Below are 13,489 nucleotides of genomic sequence, written 5' to 3' on the forward strand. Positions count from 1 at the left end.
CAGGTCAAGGTCACAAGATCACATACAATTAGGATCACATGAAAGATCTTGCTGTAAGGAGATTATATACAAAATATAAACTCCCTAGCTTAAATAGTTCAAGAGATATTCTTAAAAATATTTCCCATATATATCAGCATATACAACTTTGATCCCCTACTGTGGGCCCACCCTACCCCGGGGGCCATGATTTCAACAAACATGTACCTGCACTATGTCAAGAAGCTTTCATGTAAATTTCAGCTCCTCTGGCCCAGTGGTTCTCGAGAAGATTTTTAAATAACCCCACCCTATTTTTGCATTTTCATGATTATTTCCCCCATTGAAGAGAGAATGGCCTTTCATTTGAACAAACTTGATTCCCCTTTATCTAGGAATGTTTTGTGCAAAGTTTCGTTGAAACTGGCCCACTGGTTCTGGAGAAGAAGATTGTTAAAATTTGTCAGGGTGTTTTCGCTCTTTTGCCATTATCTCCCCTTGGGGAAGGATGTTGCCCTTCATTTGAACAAACGTGAATTCCATTCACCCAAGGATACTTTTCGCAAAGTTTGGTTGAAATTGGCCTAGTGGTTCTGGAGAATAACTCGAAAATGTGAAAAGTTTACAGAAAGACGGACAACGGGTGATCAGAAAAGCTCAGGTGAGCTAACGAGATATCATAGTGATGGGAAGCATCACAACAGGGACCCGCTTTGCGGCATTATTTGCTTTGCGGCATTATTTGCTTTGCGGCATTATTTGCTTTGCGGCATTATTTGCTGAATTCAATCAAGATCCATTAGTTCTTTCAAAACAAGAAATCAATGGGTCACATCGCTCACCCGAGTCACCTGGTGTGTTTCAGCTGTTGCATTTCTTAAAATTTTTTAACGCCGTAATGTGGTCCTAACCTAGCCCCAAATGTTATAACAAGGTCAAAGATCATGGTGTGAAATATGAAGGCTTGCCAAATGAATATATACACATGTATATAAAATATGAAAGCCCTACCCTATTTTTGGATTTCTTTGTTTATCCCCTCCCCCCCCCCCCTTTTTTTTAAGAAAGCAAAGCTCTTTCTTTGAACAAACTTAAATGTCCTTTACCCTAGGGTAATTTGTGCCACGTTTGATTGAAATTGACCTAGTGGTTCTGGAGAAGAAGTCGAAAATGTTAAAAGTTTACGGACGGACGGACAGAGGGACGGCGGACAAAAAGTTAAAAAAAAAAAAAAAAAAGTAGCTCATGTGAACTAAAAAGGTTTTTAAAAACCTCTAACTCAAAACTTGCATTGATCTGTAACAATAAGTTCGTGTATAAATTTTCAATTCAATATCGGCAGGGACAGCCTAAAAAGTCCGGAAAACTGTCAAATCTCTGGGTTAGATTGTTATGTTCAAGGTCCACAACTCTAACAAAGCCCAAAGTTGAAACTCACAAACTGGTATAAGTTCATGGATGAATTTTCAATTCAATAGCTGCAGGTATAGTATCAAAAAAAAAGGGGGGGGGGGGACTGTTAATACACGCACAGACTGATCATCATAGGCTCCCGCTTATAGACAAGGCTCTCGTCATTTGTCAAACCGTTTGTAAACTAATGGCTACTACTAACGGCGCCATACTACCCATAGTTCTCTGCGTCTCCGCACTGGTTTACGTCAAACGAACTCTGGCGGAAGTTTGCTGACGGCGTTTGAAATATATGTGATTCTTACATGATGGATGCAATCCAATGATGACACCTAGTATTAGAAATTTACAAGAGGTAAGATATACTGATGAACTGTTTCCCTTTGGACAAGAATGACGTTATGCCATTAGCAAGCAGCAACATGACGTTGGGATAAATGAATTAATTGTATTTCTTTCTTTTATATATATATATATATATATATATATATATATATATATATATATATAAAGTTTTGGTCCTCAACAAACATAATACATGTATATTACAATGAAGATATATAAAACTGTGTGGGTGTGACGTCATACGGAAAGAGTCACTTCCTCTGGATCGTTTTTTCCGGATTCCATGTTTTCCTGTCGGGACCGAACACAAGGCTCCAATAACAACGCCAGCCCCGACATCAGCAACAGGGATCCCATAAAATAGAAGGATGTCGTGTAGGTTTGCGTGACGTCACGAAGATAACCTGAATGTAAATAAATATAAAATGCATTATTGGTTCACTGAATAATTAATCCAAGTGGCTGAACTCCAACAAAGTAGAAAAATAGAAGTACGTTATCCTCACCTCCACGTGACTTCGAAGTGAATATAATATTTGATTTTGATACCATTGGTTATCATTTTTGCTCGTTCAATGTAGAAGACCTGTACAGTTATTCATTGTAACAAAATATTGGTAAAAAATTTTTACCAGCAGTTTGAATTTATGAGACATGGTAAATCAAATTATGTATTGAAAGAAAAAGTTCACCTAAAAATGGAGCACCTCCACCCATGGTAATTCCTTGTCCGAGAATCAAAATTCCGAACGACGTTCTGAAATTTTCCATTCCAACAAAGTCAGCTATGAGAGCGGGCGTCATGGAGAAAATGGCGCCGGAAAACAAACCGTACACAATGGCAAGCACAATGAAACTCCAGAACGGTCCGTAAAACGAGCAGAGAGCCAGTATTACCCCAGTAATAATCTGACTCACCGCCACGAGGGTGGAGTTCTTCATCATCCGTTGATTGGCTATCACGCCACACGTCAATCGTCCAATGAAATCACACAGATTGGTAACTGAGATCAGAATAGATATATCGTTTCTACTAATGCCGTGGTCCCGAGCAAAGGGAGATATAAATATATGACCGTAGGCTGAACCGATACTACCAAAACAATAGACAAACATATACAACTGAAGTAACGGCTTCTTTAACAATGAAACGTCAATGATTTTGTGTCTGTTCTGTTTGTCGGTAGACGATTCACTTAGTTGTGTTTGGGAAAAGCTGTAGACGGCATCAGTGCTTCCCAAACTCTGAACACTCCTTGTAGGACTGGAAATCTGATGTGAACGGACGTCCAGCCGGTGGGGCAGACTTCCCCAACCTCCGCCATTTTCTACCTCAGACGACGGCGCCCTTTCACTCAGTGAAATCGAGCGCTGCTTCCCGTTCTGTAATGGAGGACGCCCTTTGTCGTCTTGTATTTCGCGGATACTCAAAATTTTATGACTAGGTTCGATGTTGAGTTTATCGGCAAGCGTTTGAAACAGAGAGGGAGGTTTGAGAAAGCCTGCCAAAGCCACGACGTTGAGTATGATCCCTGACAAGATGAGCATCGCTCCTTGGAGCCCGTAAACGTCTAGTAGGTACCGATAGAGAGGCGGAAGGACAAGACCGCCGAAACCGGAAGCTGCCACTAGGATGGAGTTTGCCAATTCACGGCGCCTGTCGAAGTATGTACCGATCATGAAGGCTGCAGGACCGTGAAGAGTGGCAAACCCCATTCCTGAAAAACAATCAATATCAACAGAAACACAAATTAGAAAGTATACAATTTCAGTACGGGTTTAATTTTTGTAGTATTCGCGGTAAGCCACACACGAATTTATTCCCTCCATAAATAGAAGCGAGCTAGAAGACCCATCTCTCCCCAAAACAAAATCGTCAACAACGAAATCAAATGTGAATATTTTGTCATTCACGTTGTATTTGCTCAGAAATAAATTATATACAAACCGTATATAACACCGTGCGATAGGATGATGATTTCGATGCGGTCTGCGAAGAATCCTATCAAATAGGCGACGGATCCTAGAAATCCCCCGACTACTATAATCTGACGGACAGAAAAGTGGTGCAGTCCAAAGGTAAGGATGGGAAGAGCTAACAAAAATACAATATTGTACTATTAGTACTATTGTTAGTATTGTGATTCAAAGTGCAACATTCTTATCGTTCAACAGAAGCTATATAATGTTGACAAGAGTGGCAACGCTCCGGTTGATTGCTGGTTTCAGTGCCACAAATTATGATGCACACAAAAAGCTTTTGTCAAACTCTTTAATACAAACCACAGGCAATTGCATCGCTTGGGGTCGAATTTACTATATAAAGTAAATTCAACCCCAAGCGATGCAATTGTCTGTGATACAAACCTAGAGGAGTTTATTCATTGTTGGTATCATTGATTCACAGTATCTGTTTGTCTTTCTGACGGCGTGGTTATATGATTTTTAGCTCACCTCCGTCCGTCTGTCCGTCCATCTGTAAACTTTTAACATTTTTAACTTCTTCTCAAAAACCACTGGACCAATTTCAACCAAAGTTGGCACAAAGCATCCTTAGGTAAAGGGAATTCTAAATTGTTAAAATAAAGGGCCAGGCCACCTTCCAAGGGGAGATAATCAAGAAAAGGTAAAAATAGGGTTGGGTCATTAAAAAATCTTCTTCTCAAGAACCACTGGGCTAGAAAAGATGAAATTTATAGATAAGCTTTATTAGGTAGTGCAGATTCTAAATTGTTAAAATCATGGCCCCCGGGGGTCGGAAGGGGCCACAATAGGGGATCAAAGTTTTACATACAAATATATAGGGAAAATCTTTTAAAATCTTCTCCTCAAGAACCACTGTGCCAGAAAAGCTGAGATTTATATGAAAGCTTCCTGATATAGTACAGATTCTAAATTGTTAAAATCCTGGCCCCCGGGGGTCGGATGGGGCCACAATAGGGGATCAAAGTTTTACATACAAATATATAGGAAAAATCTTTAAAAATCTTCTCCTCAAGAACCACTGTGCCAGAAAAATTGAGATTTATATGAAAGCTTCCTGATATAGTACAGATTCTAAATTGTTAAAATCCTGGCCCCCGGGGGTTGGATGGGGCCACAATAGGGGATCAAAGTTTTACATAGAAATATATAGGAAAAATCTTTAAAAATCTTCTTCTCAAGAACCACTAAGCCAGAAAAGCTGATATTTACATGAAAGCTTTCTGACATAGTGCAGATTCAAGTTTGTTCAAATCATGGCCCCTGGGGGTTGGATGGGGCTACAAGGGGGATCAAAGTTTTACATACAAATATATAGGGACATTCTTTAAGAATCTTCTTCTCAAGAACCACTGAGCCAGAAAAGCTGATATTCACATGAACAGCTTCCTAACATAGAGCAGAGTTAAGTTTGTTCAAATCATGGCCCCCGGGGGTTGGATGGGGCCACAATAGGGGATCAAAGTTTTACATACAAATATATAGGAATTTTTTTTAAAAAATCTTCTTCTCAAGAACCACTGAGCCAGAAAAGCTGATATTTACATGAAAGCTTTCTGATATAGTGCAGATTCAAGTTTGTTCAAATCATGGCCCCTGGGGGTAGGATGGGGCCACAAGGGGGGATCAAAGTTTTACATACATATATATAGGAAAAATCTTCAAATATCTTCTTCTCGTGAACCATTGGGCCAAAGAAGTTCACATTTACATGAAAGCTTTCTGACATAGTGTAGATTCAAGTTTGCAAAAACTATGGCCTCCAGGGGTAGGTTGGGGCAATAATAAGGACTACGGTTTTACATGCAAATATATATAGAAAGTTTTCTGATATGGACCAAGGTGATTCAGGTGAGCGATGTGGCCCATGGGCCTCTTGTTTATTCTAATGAATTTTATTGCTCTTGCAAAACAGAAGTGCTATATGCAGTCGTTTATGCTTATCTATTGAAAGGGACATCACAAGCCACATGCACGAAGTCCGGTACAAAATCCTAATGCTGTTGTCCTTGGCTTACTCGTTGTGGAACAAAGTGTGTGTGTCAAAAAATGAGAGAGAGAGAGAGAGAGAGAGAGAGAGAGAGAGAGAGAGAGAGAGAGAGAGAATAGCAGACAGTTTCCATAAAGTTCTCTTACAGACAAATCACGTGATATCTGGAATCTTTCCAAGATTGATCGATTGTATATTGCTTAACGTCCCACTCGAGAATATGTTATTCATATTACTCCTATAAAGGATACAAATTTAGAAGGACAAACCCCACCACTAGTCATACCATAGGTGGGATCGTGTACCTAGGAGGAGTCATCGTCGGAGACCCGCGAGACATACCCTACAGCGAAAATATCGGCGTTGTTTCCCATGGGGGTAAAAGAAGTGAGACCGACCGTGGGTTTCCAATGATGAGGAGTAAGCATCCCTTGTTGACCACTCACACACGCCGTGAACTTTATATCTTGATCAAGTAAACGGGTAATTCGTAGTCAAAATCAGTATGTTAAAAATGACCTAACAATTGGTATGAAACACATCAGACAGCACTGGACCCCGTGATAGCTTGTATTTGCAATACAGACCATTATAAAGACCACAGAATTTGCGAAACACTGACTTTATACGACTTTGTTGAAACCCCAGTAGCATCAACTTATTTGTCAGTTGCCTGCTCGATTAAAAAATTTATCATACGCAGAATATGCTCTAACGTTTCGTATGTGCAGGTGATAATGGAATATTGCTAAACAAATATAGAAAGTTGACAATGGAGAAGCTGTGAAGTAATCTCCTTTGTCATAAAATTGTGTTGCTAGTTTGTCGTTATGTCCAATAAAGTATCTAAGCATAAAGCAGATGTGGAAGACTTTGTGGTGTCTCTTATTTCGAGTTCACTGAGATATATGAATCGGTATATGAATGAAAATGATTATTGTTAATAGATAAAAATCGTGGATATATCTTAATGTCGAGATTAAGGCCACAGCAAGAGATTTTTTTTGATCATATAGAAGCTTTGAATATCTCAGAAAAGTCAACTTTCGTATGTCGCTCATGATAATAATCAAAAGATGATGTTGTGGATACCACTTAATTCAACGTACTCTTTTTTTTGGTGTTGTAGGAAATGGATTGGGATTGATTCCCTAGTTTTTTTTCAACACTTCCGGCTCAACTGATTGTTCACAATCTTCTGACTCTCTCGATTGTTCACGTTCGAAATCTTTATTCTAAAGGATGTTAGAATTGATAGGATCACGAGATAATTAATGGGATCACGTGAGAATTGATGTAATCACGTGGAAATTAATGGAATCATGTGGAAATTACTGGGATCACGTGAGAATTATTGGAATCATGTGAGAATTAATAGGATCACGATTCAATACAAAATGTTCACGTCTAATTCTATGTCGGATCAGATCAGCATTATACTTGTTCTTTAAAAAGCAACATGTAAGCTATCACACTCCCTTCTATCATACATTCGCATTCAAATAGATTTTAAAGTTTCTTAAAAGGTGCATGTGGCAATTTTGATCCTTTTGATGAGTTATCATTATTCGTTTAAGCCAAATATTTGTGAAATTGTGAGAGATTTCTATAATTCAATTTTGTAACCGTGTCCAAGTATTCAAGAGAGAAAAAACCAGAATTAGTCTTCAGTTTTCTTAATACAAAATCCTAGTACGTATCTTTCAAGATATTTCAATTCAAACGAAAGATTAGCCCAAATTAAATCACTTAAAATGTTTTGCTGCTGTCGGTAAACGTGACCATGGTGAAGCACTGCCGCACACTTGAAAGTTCAAGGTAGATTGATTGCGCACTGCCGCACACTAAAATGGATTGCGCACTGTCGTACACTAAAAGGTTCAAGGCAGATTGACTGTGCACTGTCGTACACTAAAATGTTCAAGGTAGACTGATTGTGCACTGTCGTACACTAAAATGTTCAAAGCAGATTGACTGTGCACTGTCGTACACTAAAATATTCAATGCAGATTGAATGTGCACTGTCGTACACTAATATGTTCAAGGTAGATTGATTGTGCACTGTCGTACACTAAAATGTTCAAGGTAGATTGATTGTGCACTGTCGTACACTAAAATGTTCAAGGCAGATTGACTGTGCACTGTCGTACACTAAAATGTTCAAGGTAGATTGATTGCGCACTGCCGCACTCTAAAACTGACTGTACACTGTCGTACACTAAAATGTTTAAGGTAGATTGATTGTGCACTGCCGCACACTAATGGTTCGAGGTAGATTATTGGTGTGTTCACTTACATGCAGTACTGTAGACGGTCTGAAGAATCCCGGGGATTAGCGATGTCGTGGACGCCTCGGCTTGGAAGTGTTCTTGAAAGGCCACGAAAAACAAGCCTGAAGTTTTGATAGTACCAACGTATATCATGAAGATAAGACTGGACGCTGAAAGGATACCCAAGAAGATTCTGCGTCATGTTCTATTTATAGAATTCACCGGAAAATACCGGAATTGATTTGAAATATTAGAACATGACAACCGATTTTTGTATTTATGTTTAAGTTGTCATGTTATAATCTTTGTATTCATATTCAAATTGCAATAATTTTCCTTGTCTACGGAGTAATCATCGTATTTCTTACCAATATCTCATTCTATAATCTTTTATATCTATGTTCAGGTCGTCGTGTTCTATTTTTAGCTCACCTGAGCCGAAGGCTTAAGTGAGTTTTTCTGATCAAAACCTCTCCGTTGTCTGTCGTCGTCGTCGTTGTAAACTTTTCACATTTTCATCTTTTTCTCCAGAACCACTTGTCCATTTTCAATAAAACTTGGTACAAATCATCCTTGGGTGAAGGAGATTAAAGTTTCTTCAAATAAAGGGCCATATGTTCCCTTCCAAGGGGGAGGTTATCACAAAAATGCTTAAATAGGGTGGGTAATTTAAAAATATTTTTAAGAACCACTAGGCCAGAAAAGTTGAAATTTAAATGAAAGCTTCTTGACAAAGTGCAGATTCAAGTTTGTTTAGATCATGGCCCCGGGAGTATGGTGGGGCCACAAATGGGGATCAAAGTTTTGCATGCTGATATATAGGAAAATCTTCCTTCTCCAAAACCACTACGCAAATTTCAATCAAACTTGGAAATCAACATCCTTGGGTGAAGGGGATTTAAGTTTGTTCAAATGAAGGGCCGTGGCCTCTTCAAAAGGGAGATAATCACGGAAATGCAAACATAGGGTTGGGTCCTTTAAAAATCTGCTTTTCAAATATCACTGGGCTAGAAAAGTTGAAAATTACATGAAAGCTTCCTTACATAGTGCAGATTCAAGTTTGTTAAAACCATAGCCCCCGGGATAGGGTGGGGTCACAATGGGTGATCAAAGTTTTACGGGCAAATACATAGGGAAATTCTTTAAAAAATCCTCTTCTTAAGAAACAATAAAAATAAGTTTTCTCCAGAACCACTTAGCCATTTTAAACCAAACTTGGCACAAAGAATCCTTAGCTGAAGTTCAGATGAAGGGTCATACCCCTCTTCAAGGAAAGATAATAATTAAATAACAAATTTTTAGTCATTACCTTTGAAAAACTTCTGAACCAAGGTGCTGATATAATCATATTTTCCCTCTAGGTTGATTATTGCTAGGGACTGCTGCTCGGGTGAGGGGGCCTAACTCTGTATACACGAGTACCGTTGTATAATTCATGTATATCCCGTTAAAGAGTAAAGGGACGAGGACGGCGGGGAGAGGGAGGGGCGGGAGATCGACTCTCTTGTCCACTCCCTCATAAGAGTTTTATTTACAAAGTCATCTGTCATAATGACCCAGGACCGCCCATCTACCCCCTGAGTACTGATTTACTCATCAATCAGAATGACCCATGACCACCCCCTGTCCTCGAGTACTGTTTTATACTCACCTAGCAGAATGACCCATGACCACCCCCTGTCCACAGGGTGGCTTGTTGGACTACGATTATTCTTCATTCTGTGAATCCAGAGAGAGAGGTTAAAGTCCACATGTTGCAAGTATTATCACAGATCATACGCAATTGATATTCTTGACAGTTTTCAAAAACCTATATGTATATATACATGTATCATATATAAATGATCTCCCATGGTTTGTGGTTTGATATAATTTATATTCACCGAGTTGTGTGTTTTCTATCCCCGAGCCTTGGCGAGGGCATAGAAAACACCCAACGAGTTGGATATAAATCATACTTACTTAGGCCTGTCGTTCCGTGAGGAACATAGGTCATCGACGACAGTCCTCCAACGAACACGATTCTGGGCTGCTTTTGCTGCGTCGTATAAATCAGATCAGAACACAACATGGGAGATTCTTTTTATCACATATTCATTTATGCTACTGTATTGTTGGGAATTTTGCTTCCTGACATAGCGTAAACAATCCATGTAAAATTGACGCTTGTTTGTGACATCACAAACGGCGTAGGAAAACATGTGTAATAGTTTTAAGATATCCACTGGATAAAGATGTGATAAAACAGTGTACGAGAGAGAGAGAGAGAGAGAGAGAGAGAGAGAGAGAGTTGGGTATTACGTGACCTTCTCTTGCACAATATACCGATATAGACTTAATACTGGATGTCACGTGATTTCCTTTGTACAATGTACCGAAATACAGACTTAGTACATGTACTGGATATCACGTGACCTTCCCTTGTACAATGTATTGACTTTAGTACTGCAACATCTTCGCTAGCCAAGGGTGACGATACACGGTGAAAGAGGAACACCGTGTATCGTCACCCTTGGCTAGCGAAGATGGTACTGCAATGGCCGTTGGGTTGCAGTGACGCACGCAGGCATGCGCGCGCGCACACACATATCCCTTTTAAATTTTCGATCATGGAATACAGGTAAGATAAATGTCATACATAATGTAGACGAATGCGTTTGTTCTCTTTTACTTACATGGTATATATGGTTTACATTCATTAGTGTCTGTGTGACGCTGGCTTGTAGTAAATGCCTTTGCACTAGGCCGTGTTTTCAATAAAAAGATTGCTTGGATTTAAAATCTGTCTTCATTCTTTTATGTTCCATTTACGAACTAACGAAATTTCCATAATCATGACATTGGGCTAGTTCATCTGTCAAATCATCTAGTCAGTAGGGATAGAGTCTCAGAAAGGTTTTCGTGAAGACTGACATCATTTTATTTTGTCATGTGACTGAATCAGGTAATGAATACATTCACCAAAATATGCACCTACACCTTTCGGTATAAAAATATGCACCTACACCTTTCGGTATAAAAATATGCACCTACAACTTTCGGTATAAAAATAGGTACCTATACCTTTCGATATAAAAATATGCACCTACAACTTTCGGTATAAAAATATGTACCTATACCTTTCGGTATAAAAATATGCACCTACAATTTTCGGTATAAAAATATACACCTATACCTTTCGGTATAAAAATCTGGACGTCAGTGCTATGTCTATGAATGACGACGCCAGACACAGGAAGCCAACATTGTTATCAAACATTAAAAAATACGCCAGGGTCCCGCCCCAAACCCCTTGTCTCTCAGATCCCCCCACGCCCCTATACTGAAATCCTGGATCCACCTATGTACTGGGCATCGTATGCAAGAGAGTATGCAATCTCCTTGAGTTTAAAGAGCTATTTAAAAAAAAAAATAACCATCTTTTCTTTTTAAAATTTGATTACCGTGTCTACACCTACTGATTTACAAAGTGTGGCCAACCGGTTTTATGAGAAATTTTACATTCGTGAAGAGTTTTAGAACTATTCTGATCAAAATGGCTGCATTACCCTTTTAAGTGCAGTACATGTACAATGCGTGACAATGTTGAGTGTGCATGCGTGTGCCACTTCGCTATATTGTAAACTAAATATAAAATGGCGTATCGTTTCTTCTGTAAATCTGTGTACAGCTTCCTACGGGACCAAATGTAAACTATTTGTTAGCTAAATAGTGTAATCCTATATAAAATAAATAAATGAAAAGACTATCGGATAACTTAATAAACACATGTACTTAAGAATTCCATGACTGTCGTGAAGTTAGACGGGAAGAGTGCGACATTTTCAATTGTCTGGTGCCTGGCTATTTACATATCTGATATTCTAAGGAGTTCAAGGTGCTTTCTCCAGAACGGAAAATTCTCTTATCGATTAATTAAATTCCCACGTGGCTTCTTCGTCAGATGGTTATATTTCCGCCTCAATATTGCATCATTTTCTCCCCAGATTTGAGTCTTAGTTAAATGTTCAATAAATTAGCGAATAAACAACCCACGAAACTTTACCCTGTACACGTTACTCTGACTGACATCTCCTCTAAGTTGATGCTACAAGTTTCTGTGAAACTAAAGAGACCCTGTTCTTTCCCTCTCCAACACGATAACTTTATATCATTTGTGAACATTTTGCCGACCTGCATAAAAACTCCCTAAGAATATAAGATTAAAGAATCGAAGCTGTTCTACATCTGTCTATAAAACCACACACACACACCATACCTGTGATGTGATTCACTTCCGTGGTCGACTTTGGTATCCTGTCATCGTATAACACAGTGGAATGGACTCTGTTGTCACGTGAATCCTCTCTGAACGCGCCGCATTCAATGTACAATGGAAAACTACTCGCTCTGTACAAAATGCTAGCTGTTTATTAACTGGAGTTAAGGGGGGAACAGACACCTTTGATACTTGACCGATCAGTTGACCGTCCTCCTCTCCGGACAGTGCGAGACGGCACGTATCGTTACTTGTCACGTCGATTGAACTCTCCACAAGCTGACATTAAAAATTCTGCTTGGTATCAGTTATGGCGCCCCCTTCTTTGATGCAAGGCCGTGTTAATCCAGAGCGCAGGCGACGCTACATTGTTGATTGAAAATCAACTCTTGCTACGCGTCCCACTCTCCATCACCAGACCTTTTTTTTTTTTTTTTTTAAATTTTTTTTTTTTTATATTTGTCTTTAAGCTCATTCCTTAATTTGGTTAAGTGAACCAAGATACACACCTCGGGTGGTTTGCCATTGGGTAAACCTGGAATATTGTATTTTCTCCCTAATAAAACTTTTTACAAAAAATAAATAAATCAATCCTTATTCTGACTTTTAACTTAAAAAAGTTCCGATTTTCTTTCATTCCTGGTCTGTTACCAATCGATGAACTATTAAAGCACCATCGAAATGTTTTACCATTTGCCCTATTTTCATTGGCTATGCACCTCACGTAATCTGCTACGTCATTGATTTCCCGCGAAGTTTACGCTTAGAACTATATTTTTAACATGCCAACGCCTGCCGCAACATGGGACCTCCGTTTTAAGGTCATATGCTCGCTTCTAAATTCCGAAGTCCCGTGGGGATCCGGGTTAGAATAGGTCCTCAGTACCCCTTGCTTGTTATAAGAGGCGACTAAATGGGGCGGTCCTTCGGATGAGACCGCAAAAACCGAGGTCCCGTGTCACAGCAGGTGTGGCAAGATAAAGATCCCTCCCTGCTCAAAGACCATAAGCGCCGAAATATTGCAGCCCTTCACCGGTAGTGGTGACGTCTCCATATGAGTGAAATATTCTCGAGAGGGACGTTAAACAATATTCAATCAATCAATCTAAATGCCGAGCGTTTGGCACGGAAGCATTCACTAATGTTGACGTCTTAGGTTTGACGTAGCCATGACACGAGCGGAGCTCGAACTCACGATCTCCCGGTCACGAAGCGAATGCTCTACTCCTGAGCTACAGCGACCGGTTAAAA

The 13,489-nt window shown here is 39.4% G+C and overlaps 1 protein-coding gene across 4 annotated transcripts; it reads right to left on the reverse strand.

Annotated features, from left to right (window-relative positions):
• Positions 1 to 1,827: 1,827 nt before the first annotated feature.
• Positions 1,828 to 13,224, reverse strand: LOC125659346 (monocarboxylate transporter 12-like). Of its 4 annotated transcripts, none has more exons than XM_056150594.1 (6): positions 12,239 to 13,224; positions 9,632 to 9,699; positions 8,007 to 8,150; positions 3,686 to 3,832; positions 2,430 to 3,455; positions 1,828 to 2,141 (listed from the first exon to the last, which is right to left on the reverse strand). In XM_056150594.1, the coding sequence occupies exons 2-6, from the start codon at positions 9,696 to 9,698 to the stop codon at positions 1,975 to 1,977; spliced, it is 1,551 nt and encodes a 516-aa protein (XP_056006569.1). In that variant the 5' UTR covers position 9,699; positions 12,239 to 13,224; the 3' UTR covers positions 1,828 to 1,974. The 4 variants fall into 4 exon arrangements, with proteins under 4 accessions (XP_056006569.1, XP_056006572.1, XP_056006571.1 ...); XM_056150597.1 differs by lacking the exon at positions 12,239 to 13,224 and adding an exon at positions 9,943 to 9,965; XM_056150596.1 differs by lacking the exon at positions 8,007 to 8,150.
• Between the last annotated feature and the right edge of the window lie 265 nt (positions 13,225 to 13,489).

This window comes from Ostrea edulis, chromosome 9, assembly GCF_947568905.1.
Source record: "Ostrea edulis chromosome 9, xbOstEdul1.1, whole genome shotgun sequence".
Taxonomy (NCBI): domain Eukaryota; kingdom Metazoa; phylum Mollusca; class Bivalvia; order Ostreida; family Ostreidae; genus Ostrea; species Ostrea edulis.

Bases quoted from the DNA above. Each gene is read 5' to 3' on its own strand.
- LOC125659346 (XM_056150594.1), bottom strand. From the start codon at position 9,698: ATGAAGAATAATCGTAGTCCAACAAGCCACCCTGTGGACAGGGGGTGG. The intron at 8,151-9,631 runs GTGAGTATAAAA...GTATCCTTTCAG, and splicing joins GTCATGGGTCATTCTGCTAG to CGTCCAGTCTTATCTTCATG. The intron at 3,833-8,006 runs GTAAGTGAACAC...TATTTTTGTTAG, and splicing joins GACCGTCTACAGTACTGCAT to CTCTTCCCATCCTTACCTTT.